The sequence below is a fragment of the Apis laboriosa genome, unplaced genomic scaffold, assembly GCF_014066325.1.
Source record: "Apis laboriosa isolate Shangri-la unplaced genomic scaffold, ASM1406632v1 scaffold4_cov146, whole genome shotgun sequence".
Classification (NCBI taxonomy): Eukaryota; Metazoa; Arthropoda; class Insecta; order Hymenoptera; family Apidae; genus Apis; species Apis laboriosa.
The window spans coordinates 5,727,511-5,745,036 of record NW_025223501.1 but is presented as its reverse complement, the minus strand read 5'-3'; the positions used below and the strand labels follow the sequence as shown (position 1 = coordinate 5,745,036).

Below are 17,526 nucleotides of genomic sequence, written 5' to 3'. Positions count from 1 at the left end.
ATGGGTAAAGTCAAAAACGCAAAAGAATTGGATCGTTTAATTTCCATTAAAACATTTCCATAAACATTCTAATAACGAATCGATAAAATGGTAAATAATCTTCTAAATTAAATGCGTAATGTATATTTACAAACATTTGATATTTACTTGTACATCATATAAAGTAATCTTTGGAATATAATACATAGAAAATGTTAATAATTTATATTAATTTACTTCCATACGTTTAATAATTCACGCATCCTACAAGCCTGGTAGCGAAATTAAATTACAATCTCGTACTAATATTATTTGTTAAAACGTTGATGATACATTAATCGAAAAGATAGATGCGTGTCCGCTCATTACAGTGTACGATGAGCACATAATTGCACACCTATATCTCTCTAACGTACAATTCATGTGTCCATAATTCCGTTCGAAATCATAAATTACACGGCAATTGATTTGCGCACACAATTTTGTGGAATCATCTCGAAATAATGGGTTCGGTCATAAATATCGGTATAGAAATTTCCCGATGGAATTAGCTGTTGGTACGACACATCCTCTAGGGAATTTCTCTCGAGAATCATTGTTCCGAATCAAAACGATGCGGTTTCGAAAGAAGAGGAAAAAAAACTTTTCTCGCGTACGTTTAACCACAGAGACGTGATTAATTAAAAACAACGGTTAATTATTCCCATTCAATTTTCCACAATATTATTATTTCTACTTTCCTTTTGTGCGTTTATTACCGACGTTTTTTATTTTACGATAAATAATAAATAAACTGTACGATCTCGTATATTCGTTCATTCGACTAACCTCAAATTCTTCCGTTTTTTCGACGTTTTTCACTCGGCTATTCCATCTCTTCTCCTTCTTTATTCAGTTTCGTTCTCAATTCACGCGCCTCCTCTTTCGTTTGGCACCGATGTATGATGGGGAGATGCATTACCGCGCTCGCATCGTCTCTGAATTCCCATCTGCTTAACGGGAGAATCCGCTTTACGTTCGACAGTTGGACAGAAAAGTGGTATTGCCTACTGATAAATCAGGAAAGAAGGGGAATAGGAAAGGGACAAAGAGAGAAAAAGAGAAAGGAAGAGAGAGACAGAGAGAGAGAATCTGTATGAACTTTTACTTTTTCATCGAATGGTATTAAATTCCTGAGCTTAATGTTCATTTATATCCGAAATCAATTTTTCAATTATACGTATAATCGGCCAATAGTATCGTTCCGATCTTTAATTCATAATTTATCAAAGTCCGTCATTTTCACGTATTGCTCGAAATCCGATTCTTCATCTATTATTATTATTTTTATAGCAATGATAACAACGTGTTTTAACATTTTAAAAGGGATATTAATAGCGAAAAAATTAAATCTTGTGATTCTCATAGTAGCGAAATAAATAAAAAATTAGATCATTGATTTGTAATAATTTGTAATAAAGTGATTATTGGTTAATTATAATTAAAAATACAGGGATATCAATTTGTTATTTTATTTTAGACTAATATTAGTTTGATTTAAATCCTCTTTTGAAGAAAGATTTAATGAAAAAAGTTCATAAACGCGTGAGATAAAGTGACTTGATAGATCAGTAATGTCACATAAAGAAAGATAGATTGCGCTGGCTGTTCGGGATACACTAGAGTGAGACTTTAACCGTCTCAAATATTTCCGTAATTGCAAATGTTGATACAAAGGAGGTTTCTGTAATAATTTTTGGAAAATAAATGAAGATACGAAATTTAGAGAATTTAAAGTGAAAAAAAGTATAACGCGAATATTCTGAATAATTATACTGGCAGATAATTATTTCGCTGTGAATCTTGTTAGTATTTGTACCTTGTGTGTATTTGTTGGTACACACGTCATAACCTAGAAACTATACATGAGAGAATTATATGTTATAATATTGTTTTATATATAACTTTCAAAATTATTGCTTTTTGAAACAAATTAATATTATTTCGTGTAATAAAGCTGTATTTTAACATAGTGTACTTTATCGACAGTTACAATATTCGACATTTCAATAATACAATTAAAATATCAAGTAACAATGAAAGCAATTAAAAGAAAAAGATATCTCGAAATCCAGAATGCTTCCTTTTTTTCTTTTCTTTTCAAATTTATATAATAATGATATATTCGTTTAATTTGCACGATATAGTGACAAAGAACAATATTCAACCATTCTGTTTATCGTTAACTTCCTTCCAGCAGTTGCAAACAAATATGCGACACGACCGTGAACATCGATCCAAGTTTGGATGAAACTACTAGAAGAGCATCGTGTTTCGTTGGAATTTCAGACATGATGTACATAGTAAATGTGCTAGCTCGAATAACGGAATAACAATACCATAACAATAGAGAACTTACTCTCTCCAGTCAGAATTTCTAGTTAAATAGTGTACAGGTGTGGCTATTATACATGTATATATTTGTATCGTATTTTTAATAATATCGAAATAATATTGTGGAAAAACTTAAATATTTAATTTAATAAGACTATAGCTTTATCTTTTTCTTTTTTTTTTTTTTAAGTAGAAAAAGGATACTCGAATTTAATCATTGTTGCGAAATATTTTTCTAAAGCTAATCATTAATTTCTAGTAATCTCTTTTGCTTTAAGAGAAAGATCATTCGAAATTCTATTTCTTAACTAATTTTAATCGCAGTTAATATTAAAAAATATGTCTGCCTGCTCTAATTTTATGCACAAACAATGCAAAACTGCGGTACAAATAGCCCGCAGGCTGCGTAATTTTATACAATTTCAAATAGCCGTGATAAAACTATGTTCCAGAAAAGAAAAAAGAATTTTAGGAGGAAGAGGAGGGTACTTTTCAACACTTTTATACGTATATGTATATTTTTTCTCTTTCTCTTTCATCACTGCGTGCATTTATATTTCGAAATATAAACTCAACTTTCGATTTCTTTTCCTCAAACTCGCTTAATTATCAAATTTTTGCAACGATGAATCTAATCACATCTAATCTTTCACTAGACTATATTTATAACAATATAATTGATCATATATTAATTTTTGCAATATAAATTTACAAATCAATTCTTATATAGATCACAATGTGCGTGATAGGATTTTAAATATTCGATTTAAAAAAAAGAAAAAATGTTTTAAAAAATTGATATTGATAAATATTGCATCTCCCCAGTTTTAGAACACATTTCACAGAACACAAGTTCCAAGAGCACTTATCCGTCGCGAATACAAGCATTGACTGAAATATCGGGCTATGGAAATAGATACGTGTTTTATCGTACGATGCGGGAAAATCAAGGAGAAGAAACGATGACGCTCCGAGACAATAGATGGAAACGCAAGATTGTTGAAAACGGTAGGAACAAAGAATAAGACGTTGGAGAAAGAAAAAAAAAGGAGAGAAGCAAGTGGAAAAATGAAGGGACGGAACAAAGAATATACGCGAAGAAAAGAAATCGGGAAATGTCTAAAGACAAGCATGACTTTAGGTAGAGAAAAAAGGAATGAGGTGGAAGTATAAGTTCAATGAAGAGAAAAAGCAAAGGAAAAAAAATCGAGTGTTTCTGAGATTATCCGTGAAAAGAGGAAAGAGAATGAAAAGAATTAAAAATTGGTGTCGCACCGTGTTGCACGATTATGGAAGAAAGTGATAATTGGAAAAAAATATTTTTTCGTATTTTTTAAATAATTTTTACAATTATTTGATCTTACTTCATATTAAATAATGGTGAAGTGTATTATTGTTAAAACAAACAATAAAATACTTTAGACATAACGTAGCAAATATAAATAAGAAGAGCAATAACTGCAATTTAAAGTATAAAAAATTAATCAATTTTCTAATATTTGAAATTTTTATCCATATTTTTTTATAAAACATATACAATAGAATGTTTGTTAGCTTTAAATGTAGCAAATATAAATAAGAAGAGCAAATATAAATAACTGCATTATAAAGAATCAAAAATCAATTAATTTTTTAATATTTGAAATTTTTATCCATATTTTTTTTATGAAAGATGATAAAATTCTATTTTTCGTTTTAAATGATCCATCCATAAACATATTTCATTTATATCTGGTGTTTATGTGAATGTATAAGTATGTTTTCCTTTAAAATGATTTTTCCATAAAAATATTGTCAAAAAACATTCAGCATTGTAAAAAAATGACATATCTTATAAAAATAATATTTCACATTTCACGTGCTACTTTCTCACTTACATTCTAAATATAAAATCAAAATTTTGAACAAAATTTTCTACCCGTATAAAAATTTACAATATGTTACGAACGTGTCTGTATTTGGCGTTATCTATCTGATTCGAAATGTCACGATCTATGATCATGTGCTTGTTAATTCGCGCGTCATTTCAATCATATTAATTGATTTTCCGATTGAACAATTGGCCCATCAATACAGTCTTTTGACAATTAATGCAAATAACTGTAACAGCATTGCGCATTCCGTGTCGCCAAGTATCAAAAGTGACATCGTTAAATAATAAACGCACCGATTATTATCGAAAATAATCTTCTATATATAAAAGATTAGAGAATTATTCTAAAATCAATAGAAGTCGCAAAGTTGCTTTTGGAAACTGGATGATCGATAATTGTAATGTAAGACAAAGTCAATGTTACACTTGGAAACTTCTCTATTGAACGGCACTGGCGCACCATTTGAATCCCCGGATCACGTTGTTGCGGCACGAAATATTCGTTGAACGATCTCCCAACCTGACTTGAGTTGTAAATTAATGCAATCGAGTCTCTTTGAAATAAAACTTGTGAGAGAACTGAGGAGAGAGCTTGTAAGAGATATGTGTTCGTTCTTAAAGAGAGATATTTGTTTCACAGAATGGATGTCAACGAAAACTTCTTTGACGCTTGAACATGGATACTGGAACGTGTTAAATTAAAAGAGAGGAGTTGGACAGAGACCAAGAAATTGGACTGCCTAAGTATCTAACTAGGACGAGTGCAAGCAGTGGAAATATCTAAATTAGCCTTAGAGAAAGAAAGAAGATTCCTTAGAAACCTTATACCTCACCGGTGCGCTGCAAATACACGCATAAAAAGCAGATCGTTAAAAAAGAAAGGACAGACAGACTTAACTGACGAGCGAGTGCGCATGATCGAAGGAATGTTTACGAATGTTTTTGAAAGGAGAATCGGCATTGGTCAGTGGCGAGTGAATTTTGCGGCAGATATATTTATGTGGACGTATTGCGTGTGTAATAGGTCGTAGGGATATAGAGTGGGACGTAACTCAGCATCAGGGGTGACCGGCGAAGCCGAAGCCGAAGCCGTAGCCAAAGCCGGAGCCAGCTTCGCTTACCGTTCCTGTATTTCAGTAATCCCGGCCAACACCGACCCACCGGATACCTCTCCACCTCTATAGATATCCCATACAGAACCGCGCCACAGCCGTTCCACTTGCCAGTTACTTTGAGGTTGAACAACCCTACCTATCTCCCTCTTCGGCTTCGCATCGTTCTCCTGTCCGCTCGGATGCGATACCATCTTAATCGTGCTAATTCGCGCCCACCCATCACCGGCTGACATTCGCTGTACCGTGAGCTGTAGTCGGTAAACGGAGCTTCCGAGGCTTATGCTTCTGCCGTTCTGTCACATTTAATAAAGAGAGTTAATAAGGAATCTATCGATTCCTATCTCAAGAGAGTCAGAGATCGTCTTGTTTCTTTTTTTTTTTTTTTTTTTAGTAAAAAAATTTTTTTAATAAAAAATAAAGCATCGATCATTAGAATTAATCGAGGTGATTTGGATAATCATAAAATTATTCGTTATTGCCTATCTTATTAATTATTTCACTATCTGACGTTTTGATGAAGAATTCATTATACGCGAATATATCATTTTTATTCTTCTTGCTTTTTTTTTTAAATGTTATTGTTTCTTGGTTAAGTTTATTGAAAAAAATTAAAAGAACGTTTACGTGTTGATCAGTGTAACAAAAATATCTTGTTTATGATTCAAAATTGTGATTCTGATTCGTCATGGTACTACAAAGCATTAAATATATCATGCAAAATGTTACTTATACATCAATCAATACAAGTTTCAAGAAATGATAGAATAGTGATAAAAATAGTAACGATGTAATCAAGTTCAAATAATTGACGCAATAATAAGTTTATCGAGATTATGGTGAATCACAAACGTTCTCCCTTGTTGGCAAACCATATGAAATGAAAATATTCATGTGTAGTTAAATGTTAATAGAATTTTGTAATAAATGAATTTAATTTTTGTTTAATTCATTTGTTACATATTAATGTGACCGATATACGATAGTGTTGGATAATATTTAATATCGATTAACGATCCAATTTTAATTAAATCAACGTATAATCGTAATTGACGATTAAAACAGATATTTAAACGCTAATAGAATTTAATTACGATATATGTAAAAATTCTTCACGTAAAATTAAAATTTGAGAACGTAACATCTTTCTCTTTGTCTTCAAATCTAGTATTAATCGATTCTTGAATCGTTGAATTTATTTACTTGGTATTCACATAAAATATTAATTAAGAACTTCGGTTTGACGAATTGAACTGATATTTTTAATTAGCCTTAATAAATATTAGAAATTAAATATCGACAAATATTTCTTTTAACATTTTAATCTTCGTATCGTGTTAATATAATTGACGTAAAATTTACATCAAATTATATTTATATCGTAATCAAATAAATTGAAGTAGAAAAAAAATGAAATATTCTTGATCATATTATTACATCGAACTTAAAACATCGAAACGTGCCAATATGATGAACGAAAAAGATTAAAGAAAGTCTAAAGTTACTCTTCTATTCATAGCCGGTAGTATCGATGTCAACGGTGTTTCAAACTTCTCACTCAATTAACTCGATCTTGTTTAACTTTTAATATCCCGAAAGGAAAGAAATCGGATCGCTTTAAAAGAAATATTTCAGCGAGTTCGCCATTCCATTACGGCATACAATCGGGTCAGTGTCTCGCGGCGTTTGCAAGAGGCTGCTACTTCCAGAAGTCCATTTACAAGTCTGACCCCGAAGCGTCGAAGTAGGAAGGCAGGAAAAACGAGAGAAGGAAACGAATCCACCTTCCACCCGATGAATCATCTCGAGGAAAAGATTACAGCTTGGGTATGGGATGATTTCCCGGGCAGAAGGAAGGGCCACTTGTTATGCGGGTGGCACGGCCGGTATGACATTCCTCGCATAATTATTACACTACCGATTTTAGAAGGAACTTTCTTATCTATCCCTGACCGGAATATCGGATTACGAGCACGACACGCTTCATAGATCTTTCCATTTCCAAATTGTTACGTCTGAAAAGTGAAGCGAAACTTGAAATATATAAATTAGAAGATTGGTAATATCGGTAAAAAGAAAAAGTTGAGTATCGCGAACTAGTGTTAGGATGGATTCGTCGAGAGATGGCGCCTCTCGTCGATATTTTTAGTCCTGGAAAATAAGAGAAATAACGATGAGACGGTCCAAACACCGGTGTTTGTTTTTCGGCTGGGAGAAATGAAAATTAATGTTCGAATAATTGGAATAAGACGATAGATGAAAGTGGGTAAGAGAAGTATCTGTCGGATACACGAAATGGTAACTAGTCGAGACAGGACTGATGCTTCGAACCGTGAACGAGCGGGATATAGGTTCCGTCTCCATCCGTCTATAAGCGAATGTATCGAGCACGGTCGGATGAATACGGGTCGTTTGATAAATTTTATGGAACTAAAGAAAAACACAAATACTTTTGCTCAACTACTCCATAGGTGCATTTACCGGGTCCCTATCGTTCGACGTCGATACTTGTTTCTGACAGGTAGCCCGCAGTTATTCAGTCAGCCGATACAAGAACAGGTTATTCGAACGTGCACATTCCCTCTACTCCTTCCCCTCCCTCTCGATATACCACTAACGTGTACAACGCAAGCTTATGTAACTTTGATATAGTTAAAAGGGAATGAAGTTGCAACCGGATCTACGTACGTACACGCTTCGTATACGCTATTTCCTTGATCCGTTCTTGATAATATTTCAAGGAATAGATTAATGTTTTTCGTCGCAAATCTAGAAATGTTTCTCGTTATCGCATTTATCTTTTTGTCTTAGATTATTCCATATTCTATGCCAATGGTTCTCCATCTTTCCATATACGCGTATCGAAAATAAAATTCAGCTTTATTCATATTTACGTTCAGAAATTTTTAATGATTTTTATACAATGTTTCGTATAAGGTATATTTATTTTATTTATCACCGAATTAAATCGAACATATATCATTTTTTTGTCGAATAAAATTTTGAATATGCATATACTATTTCCGAGAATATTTAATCATAAATATAATTTCTACGTTTTTAATAATTATTATTTCAGATTTTATAAGAATAATTAATTCTTATAGATCCAAAAAAATAGATTCTATATTTTGTCAAAGACAAAGAAAGCACGAGTTGATTATATAATAAAGAAATAAATTGATTGCCAAAATTAATAGATATCGAAAATATTCATTTAAACGTGACAAATGTTACGTGTGCGATTTATCGTCGAGGAGAATCGAATGGCGGAACAAATAGGTTGCCGGAAGTTGGAAAGTTCTGGAAAGCGGTTCGATCACCTTCAATTGTTGGGGAGAAAGGGAGATAGAGGATACCAAAAGCAGACGCATTCCAAGAACGGAAGAACTGTATAATGTTTCTTTGCTCCATTTAGAGGAATTCCTGGGTTGTTGGAGGGACCGATGGTATTTGACTCGCAAAACATCTCTTTGTTCTTCGAGGATACCCTTCCCTGACTGATACGAGACGCGCGAAAAGGCACACGATAGAGTGCCGCTTTTGTATTCGCGGTGCACTTCCGTAACGCGTTTCCTCTATCAACACGGTCTACCATATGACCTCGATCGAACGGACCTCTGACGAGAATACTTCGCAAAAAGCGACGTATTTCATCCTTTGCCAGCATTATTAAACCATTAGGATTCAATATTAAATAATTGAGCGGTGCAATTGTTAACCATGTTTCAATTATGTTATTATAAATAAGTGAGTATATTGAATGGGAGAATAAATTATATTAAATCATATTACGAGTAATATAAATTTGAAAGGATTATTTTTTTATTTAGATTGTGCGCAAGTTTTTATGCTTTATTTCTTGTACTGAGAGGAAACACTGGATTCTTTGTTTGTTTTAATTCAAAAAAAAAAGAATAATGAACTTAATACTCAAGTTTCTTTATTTATCTTGAATCAAGAATGAATGTGTACTAGATAATGAAGTGGAAAAATAATATAAAAATTTATTTTTTGAAATTATGATATATATGGAATATATCTGTCAGCTCAGTTAATTTAAGAAATTAAATAAATGACAATAATTTTTTGAAAAAAACTTTATAATATGAATGTAAATGTTTAAAAAATTGTGCGTCGCGTTAAAGTGACACCTTGTGTTAATACAGTCATATATTGTGATTAACTGATGGTACGGATCATATAAGAGAAAAAATATACTCTACATAAAGTACAAAATAAAAGAAGAGAAGACAAAAGACCGATGGAGAAAAATCCCGTGGATCGTATTTCCATCGAAACATTTTTATTTCATCAGATACACATTTTCCAAAATATATCCTTGGCTATACCTAATAAATCCAAATTAACACGTTGTAAAATATGATACGAATAATGTAATAATTATAACGAGACAATGTATAGAATGTGATATATTTCATCAATATTTTTCTATCTTTTTTTTTAAATTCCTTTTTTATACAAGATAAAGAAAATTTAAGGAATCAACACATAAGAATTTTATCATCATGGAATAACTTCAATATTCACGAAGAACATTGTATTAAAAAAAATAAAAAAATCGCAATTCATTGATTGAACGATTACATATACGATAAAAGATAAAATAAATTATAAAGAGAATTACAAAAGATCGTTTGCAGAAGATACTCTCCAACTTTATAAAACAATTGATGGTAATTATTTTTCGTAGATACCGAGACGTAGATAGCGAGCTTTAATGCGAAAGACGAAGAAACTTGGTCGTCATTGTTCATCGTGGTGTAAAGCCGCGTGCCACAACACGAGGACGAAACTTAATTCTTGTCATCGTTCGGGAGCGACATTTCTGTTGGTGACATCCTAAGGGTAGTGTCGAGCAACGTTGTTCAGGCATTCTTTAACAGGTTTTGAATCTTTCTCGGAAACTTTTCAGTTAGCTCTGTCGGAAAAGGACTCTCCCGAAGTTCGTCAAGCTGGAACGAGGGCATTACCGGTAATAATTTGAGTTAGTAGCAGTGAAATCTTGTTACTTTGCTTTTCCACCACTGTGAATCCTGAGAAGAAACTACGATACGGTATGTTCCAGCTCGCCTCCAACTTTTCTACGTTCAACTTTGAATATAATTAAAAAAAAAAAAAAAAAAAAAAAAGAAAGAAAAAAAACGCAAAACTGTTCCTTGGGAAAGAAATTGTTATTCGAGATTAGCTTCGTTTAAAGTCGAGCGTTTATCTCTCTATGTATAAATTTTAACGGTTTAACGGTTAAGGAAATTCTGTTTCGAGAATAGCGATGAAACAAACGCGTGAACTACTGAAATATAAACGTTCTCTGTCCTTACAATCCTCTTACGAAAATAAAGATTTTAATAGAAATGTATAGATCGTCTTACACGTGTACAGACCGTGTAAATTTAATTCCCCGTGAGCAAACGTATTTCTCGGCATTTTTCGCGACCAACATGAATTTTTCGCGTCCATGTTTATTCTTTTTTTATTCTCGAAAAAAAAATCCACGAAAATGTATCTACTAATGTAACCGTCTCGTTAAGATTTATCGACAAGGATAAAAATTCTTTTAAATTGAAACCTGAATCTTCGAGTTTCGAGCATAACCTTTATTCATAATCGAGAGATACTCAAAACATTTATATTTTAAACTTTCCGAAGTCGGATTCTCTATATACCCGTATTTAACGCGCAATGAACGTGTATAAATTGTATAAATCAAGCTTAAACGATTAAACGATAAAATATATATGTATCTTCGGCGCGGTAACACGATCGGAGGAACGATTACAGTTTTCTCCAGCATGCTCGCGGCATCGGTGCCTCCTTATCGCCATTGCGTTTAATGCATAAAGCGTAAAGTTGGTATCTCATGCATACATTCATAGATGGCGGTGGAGAGACGTAGCCGAAAGTCATAACTTACCGCGCGCACCATCCTTCGTCTCCTTCTTCCCCCCCCCTCTCTCCGTGCCAAGTATCGAAATAGAAGCCGCGAAATCACCGAACGGTGACTGAGGCACGTATGACGGGCAACCGTGGCTTTTGATACGCCGTTGAAGCGAGCACGAATCGCTCAAAATTCCATTTCCCCAAGAGAATTCATTCGCTCCCTTGGCTTCATTGAAAAATAGCCCACTTACCACGCTTCGCGGCCTCTTGTTACCATAAATCAATCGCGTCTTTCCGTTCTCTTTCTCTCTCTCTCTCTCTTTCTTTTTCTCTCTCTCCACCTTCCATTTCCACTTTACGATTTTTCTTTCTTCCTTTTTCTCTTCTTCTTCTTGCTCTTTTATCCGCTTTTATGCGGCCAACTACTATTTCGATCCGGTTTCGTATCGGGAGTTATCAACGTTGCTTTCGAGTATCTCGAGATGTAACGCACGTATTATAGAATTAGTTATAGGAAAGTTGATGAAAAAGTGATTTTTTTCAATTTTAAGTAAGGAGGATAGAGAAAGTCTATAATCTGAAACTCAATCATATGAATCGAAGAGCTCGAATAAAAAATTTTTACGAGTCGTAAAACTTCGTCGAATCTAAAAAAAAAATTCATTTTCCAAAATCGAAACCGGCTAAAAAACCGATCAAATTTATCATTCTTATTTATTATTATTATTATATATTATATAATAATATATAATAATATATATTATATATAATAATATATATTATATATTATTATTATTCCGGTTCGAATTACGAAAGGGAAAAAAAAAACTGTCAAAATGACCATCGATCCTCCTTTCCAACACCTCTTTCCGCAAAAAAATGAATTAAGGATATAATGGACTGATTCGAATTAATCATTGAAAATTAGGGGTACAATAGACTGATTAAGATTTGGCATTGAATAATGGGTCAGCCCTCGAGAGCATTCAAAAGTAACATCGGTCGACGATCCATTACTCTGGTTGTTCGATTATTCGCTTTATTCCTTAAAGAGATTCGATCGGATTGCTTATACACGAAGCTGCAACTTTCCGAACATTTTTTCCTCGGATTAATCCGTCGCACGATCCGTCAATTAAATTTAAAATTCTTTCATCTAAAAAATAGTGTATTCCCCATTTCTGATTTCAGATCGTCGAGTAACGTGCCAAACTGTCGTCGCAAAAGTGATTGATTCTCATGGCAGCACGGAAACTTGCAGCCCTCTTCACCGCAGTTCTGCATCTTTGCTTATGTGAGTGAGTTTTATCCTTTCGTTTAAAATAATCTACCATTATTTTTTTTTTCTTTTACCAATGCCCTTGCATTCGATGTTGTCATCCTTTTGCCCTATTTTGTACATATTTTCTATGCAGATTATCATACAATTTTTTAAATACTCGAAGCATTATAGAATATCGAAATTCATAAATTTTGAAGACCGAGACGATTCCTCTCAAAACGTATTAATTAATTGAGAAATAAAAGTAAATGAAAATATATAATCAAATAGGTAAAGTATTTTTTTTTTTTTTTGCTATCTGAGTATAGCTTAGAATTTGATGATAACTGAGGTAAAATTTCAAGAACGAGAAATATTCACTTAATTGAAAATAAGAAATTTTTTCCCCCTCGAGGATATATTATCATTGGGTTAAACTATAAAGTGAAACGATCCACCTCATTATCGTTCTATTTATATAAAAATCATGGAATGGAAGTAGGTAATTTTATGAAAAAAACTGGGGGGAGAGGGGGAGAGGGGGAGAGGAGAGAAATCTTTTAGACGAGGATATACCACGTTGCGGTAGAATGGCGTCGCAACAACCTTACAAGGGCAATACATCGTCGTAGTCGCACGTGGGGGAGTTTGTAAAATCCACTTAAATCCGGCGTGATTTAGTTGGGCACGCGGCCTCTGAGCTGAATAGCGACGTAGCCTTTTCCAGTAAGTAACAGAACCTCGGGCTTTTTAGACTGATAGGAACGGTTAAAAAGCCATTCACCGCACCGAACCACCGCTACTTACTTATACCACCACCACACTGATAAATATATATCCCGCGACACCTATGTTCGGCTATGACCCTCGTTGTCCTCGTAAACTTATTTTTCTATATCGCGAGAAACTGCATTTTAAGGATTTATCCGGTAAGCTTTTAACGGAATGTAATTACGCGAGACACTCTCGTGGCGCCCTCCTTTGTTCAAAATGGAGGAGCTGCGTTCAAGATTGCAAGATCGACGAGAGATAATTTTTATCGAAATGCGAACGTCTTGGTCAAACATTTTATATTATCTTGAAAGTTATTACACTGGTAGGAGAAGTTTATACGAGTCTGTGGTAAAATAAGCGATTGCTTGATATTACAATTTTTTTTACTAAAATTCATCGGATACATTGTAATGTAAAATATTATGAGAGACGGTTATCAGCGTAATTACGTTAAAAAGTTTAAATGAATTTTTTTTCAGGTCAAATAACTCCAGAACCATTGCCAGAATTTTTAGCTCCTTTGGAGAATCACACGGTGATCCAGGGCCGTGACATCTTCTTCACTTGTGTCGTGAATAATCTGCATTCGTACAAGGTAGTTTGCGCTTGCTTCTTCGGGGAAAGAGAAAAAAGATCGAACGTGATCGCCTTGTTAATAAAGAGCTTTCGATATCATATATGACACGAAAAAAATTTTGCATTAACATCGAATATAATCGAAAATACAGATGCGTCACACTATATATAAAAAAGAAATTTATCGTAAATTATTATTATTCATTAAAAAAGAAGAATAAAAATTTTTTACCACAGTTTGTTGTATATCTTTCTTAGGTGGCTTGGATGAAGTCAGATTCTCGAGCAATTTTGGCAATACATACACATTTAATAGCACATAATCCAAGACTCTCGGTTACGCATAATGGACATAACACGTGGAAATTGCACGTATCGAATGTTCAAAAGAATGATTCCGGTGCTTATATGTGTCAAATCAACACAGAACCTATGCGAAGTCAGGTGAGTGAAATTTAAAAAAATTGTATACATGTATGATATTAAAAACGATATTTGCCATTTTTGTATCGTGGCCCTCTTGTAAGATTATCATTTGATTAATTTTTCTTCTCATATTTTTTAAAGGAGGAAATAAAAAGAATTTCTATATTTTATCGTTGTGGAGTAATTAATGAAAATGACAACAACGATTCCTTTGAGAATCGTGACAGAGAAATTTGCTATAGTAGTAATAATAATTTTAACTTGAAAATTTGAATTATTCTATTTCTAGAACGGATACGTGGAAGTGGTGATACCACCGGATATAATAGACGATAAATCTGCCGAAGGTATGGTAACTCACGAAGGTGGTGAAATAAAGTTAAAATGCGTTGCAACCGGTTCACCGGAACCTACCGTCACATGGAAACGAGAAGATGGACGGAATATCATTCTTCGAGAAGATGGACAAAAGCAATGTAAGATGTTTAGATGTTTCGGTTAATTTTTAATAATAACGTTATAAACAGATACGATATAAATTATTAACGAAATATTTACAAATAGCAGTGTAAAAGTTCATGATATTAATGCGACTATCACTATATTATTTTACGTATATAAGTAGATATATTTCACTTTTAAATGACAATTTTAATTTTATCTTTCAGTGTTAAAAACTTACGTAGGTGAAACTTTAGAATTAACTGGAGTTCTTCGACAAGAAATGGGCACGTATCTTTGCATAGCCAGCAACAATGTACCTCCAACAGTCAGCAAACGTTACTCTGTACAAGTTCATTGTACGTATTTATCATAGAATTATTGAATAAATTTTAATTAGAAAATCACGAGTAAGAGCAATAAATAGGGAACAAAATTTTTAGCAATTTACAAATTTAATTATTTATTTAACGTTATTATATTTATACAATTAATATAAATGTTCATTATAGATCAGAAAAATAGTAGATCTACAATCTAGAGAGTGATATAAGTCTGTTATAATATTAAACAAGTAATAGACTTACAATCTAATAGTATAGTAGGCCTAGAATCTAGAGAGTAATATAAGTCTGTTATAGTATTAAACAAGTAGTATAAGTCCATTATTGTTAGACAAGTAGTACAGAACTATCATGATCAGGGTAGTAGTATAGATACGTTATGATCAGACGTCGTCGAGTATTACGTATCTTATTCTTTTTATAATACAATACAATATAGGATTGTTTTTATTACAGTTTCACCTGTTATAAAAGTAACGAATCAATTAGTAGCAGCTCCAGTCAATAGCGATGTTGTTCTTCAATGCCACGTTGAAGCTTCCCCACAAGCATTGAATACTTGGCATCAAAATACAGGTAAATAAATGTTTATTGATGTCTTTGCAACTTTTGTTTATAATTTGTTATAAATATTCGAATTTATTAATCGAGTTTTAAATTTTTAACTAATTAGGTATTAGTAAATCAATATATAATAAGTGAATCAATTTTATTTCAAATATATGTGATATAAGAGTGTATAAATTTAAGTTAATATTCGATGCTCACTTACTATTTTGATGCACTGATAATAAGAAGGTAAGAGCGGTTACGAAATGCCGAATAGAATTTGTATTGAGCTCGCGAATTCTATAGGGTTAACTATTGATCCGAAAGGGAACTTTAACCCGATTTCATTAGACAGCAACTGACTCTTAAGGAACATGAGGCGAAGTAACACTGCTATTTTGTCCAATCGGGCGTCTAAAATCGATTATGTATAATATATAACAATATGAACAAGCAAAAATGAATGAGAGACGCATTGAAAATTGCAAGAAATATGTTTAATTATTTTAGTAGAACCATTATTATGAAAAATATTGTAATATTCTTATTTTTGAAAACAGGTGAAAAACTACTGCCCAGTGAAAAATATACAATGTCAGAATATGCATTGAACGAGTATTCTTGGCAAATGAACCTTACCGTTAACTCTTTAGAGAAAAAAGATTTTGGAGAGTATGTTTGCTCATCCGTAAATGCTCTTGGAAAAGCTGATGGCATTGTTCGTTTACAAGGTAAGTATTTAAGAATTCCAGTGATGTTTCATTGCGTTTTCTTGCATTTATTTACTAATAGCACAAGTGTTTCTTCGTATACATTCCTATTTAATATTTGATTTGATTTGATCAAATTTAAATTAAAATTCCAATAATATTAACTTCATGATCGCTTATTCATAAAATTATAAGTTTAAATCGAAATAAATTAAGTATAAAATGAAATTTAAAAATTTCTAAAAATTTGATACTATTTCAAATGATATGAATTAATTATAAATTTAATTATAAAAGAACACAATATAATATATAATTAACAATAACTTTTCGATGTAAAATATCATTATAACATGGGTAATTAATTCTTCTTTCGATTTAGAATTACATCTTGTTGCAAAAACAACTCCTGGCCCTTTCATAAAAATGACCGATCTGAAACCTCGAAAGAAACTTATATCGAAAGGGAAAAAAAAGAGTAGTAATAACAACGGCAGGAAGATACATATAGGTTTCGAAGATTTTGATTCTCATGGACACGATGAAGATCTTAGTACTACGCAAATTATGGCTGGTAGTACACTTCAAGAAGGCCATAGAACAGAAAGGCCATTGGTATCGCCATCGCTACCTCCACCATGGTTAAATATTAACACTGCCAATTCGAGGCATTGTTTGGAACAGATCACGCTATTTTTATTAATCTTAAGTATGATATTTATATTTTAAAATATATGTTATTGAGAGAAAAAAAATATAACAACGAAATAAATATTGACAAAGAATTAAAACGATTCGGGAATAAGATAGGAAATAATAATTATATTTGATTAATTTCTATATATAACTAGAAGAATTTTTTTATATATAAAATAAGAAATGTGTCGTTACTTTTTACAACTGTGATAAAGAGGAACAATTTAATAATTTATTTATATATATTTATTTATGATTATTCGAGACAAATTTAGAATTTGTTTATATAATTTAAGAATCTCTTATAGTTATCATTATAATTTTATTATTTTGATTAAATCCTTAATAATTCTTTTTCGTAAATCATTATATTAAGAACGATATAATATAATAATACAAAGAGCAAGGTTTAACATATCTCAATAAGTTAAACTTGTAAGCTTTAAAATGTTCCCGATCGTTTAAGAAAAGTCATTGATTAAATGATAGTAATTAATTGCTTTATAAAAGT

The 17,526-nt window shown here is 32.3% G+C and overlaps 1 protein-coding gene across 3 annotated transcripts in view; it reads left to right on the top strand.

Moving 5' to 3' along the window:
* Positions 1–17,086, top strand: part of LOC122716946 (lachesin) — a 69,675-nt gene extending 52,589 nt beyond the window's left edge. The window contains exons 1-10 of one of the 3 annotated variants that reach the window (XM_043940504.1): positions 10,098–10,206; positions 10,274–10,415; positions 12,430–12,532; positions 13,753–13,868; positions 14,108–14,293; positions 14,565–14,751; positions 14,944–15,075; positions 15,517–15,636; positions 16,170–16,340; positions 16,702–17,086. In XM_043940504.1, the coding sequence (XP_043796439.1) occupies positions 12,478–12,532; positions 13,753–13,868; positions 14,108–14,293; positions 14,565–14,751; positions 14,944–15,075; positions 15,517–15,636; positions 16,170–16,340; positions 16,702–17,048 (1,314 nt within the window). In that variant the 5' untranslated portion in view covers positions 10,098–10,206; positions 10,274–10,415; positions 12,430–12,477 and the 3' untranslated portion in view covers positions 17,049–17,086. Of the gene's footprint in view, positions 1–10,097; positions 10,207–10,235; positions 10,416–12,429; positions 12,533–13,752; positions 13,869–14,107; positions 14,294–14,564; positions 14,752–14,943; positions 15,076–15,516; positions 15,637–16,169; positions 16,341–16,701 lie in introns of those variants that run through there. The other 2 variants (XM_043940506.1, XM_043940503.1) reach the window with 2 other exon arrangements.
* The last annotated feature ends 440 nt before the right edge of the window (positions 17,087–17,526 follow it).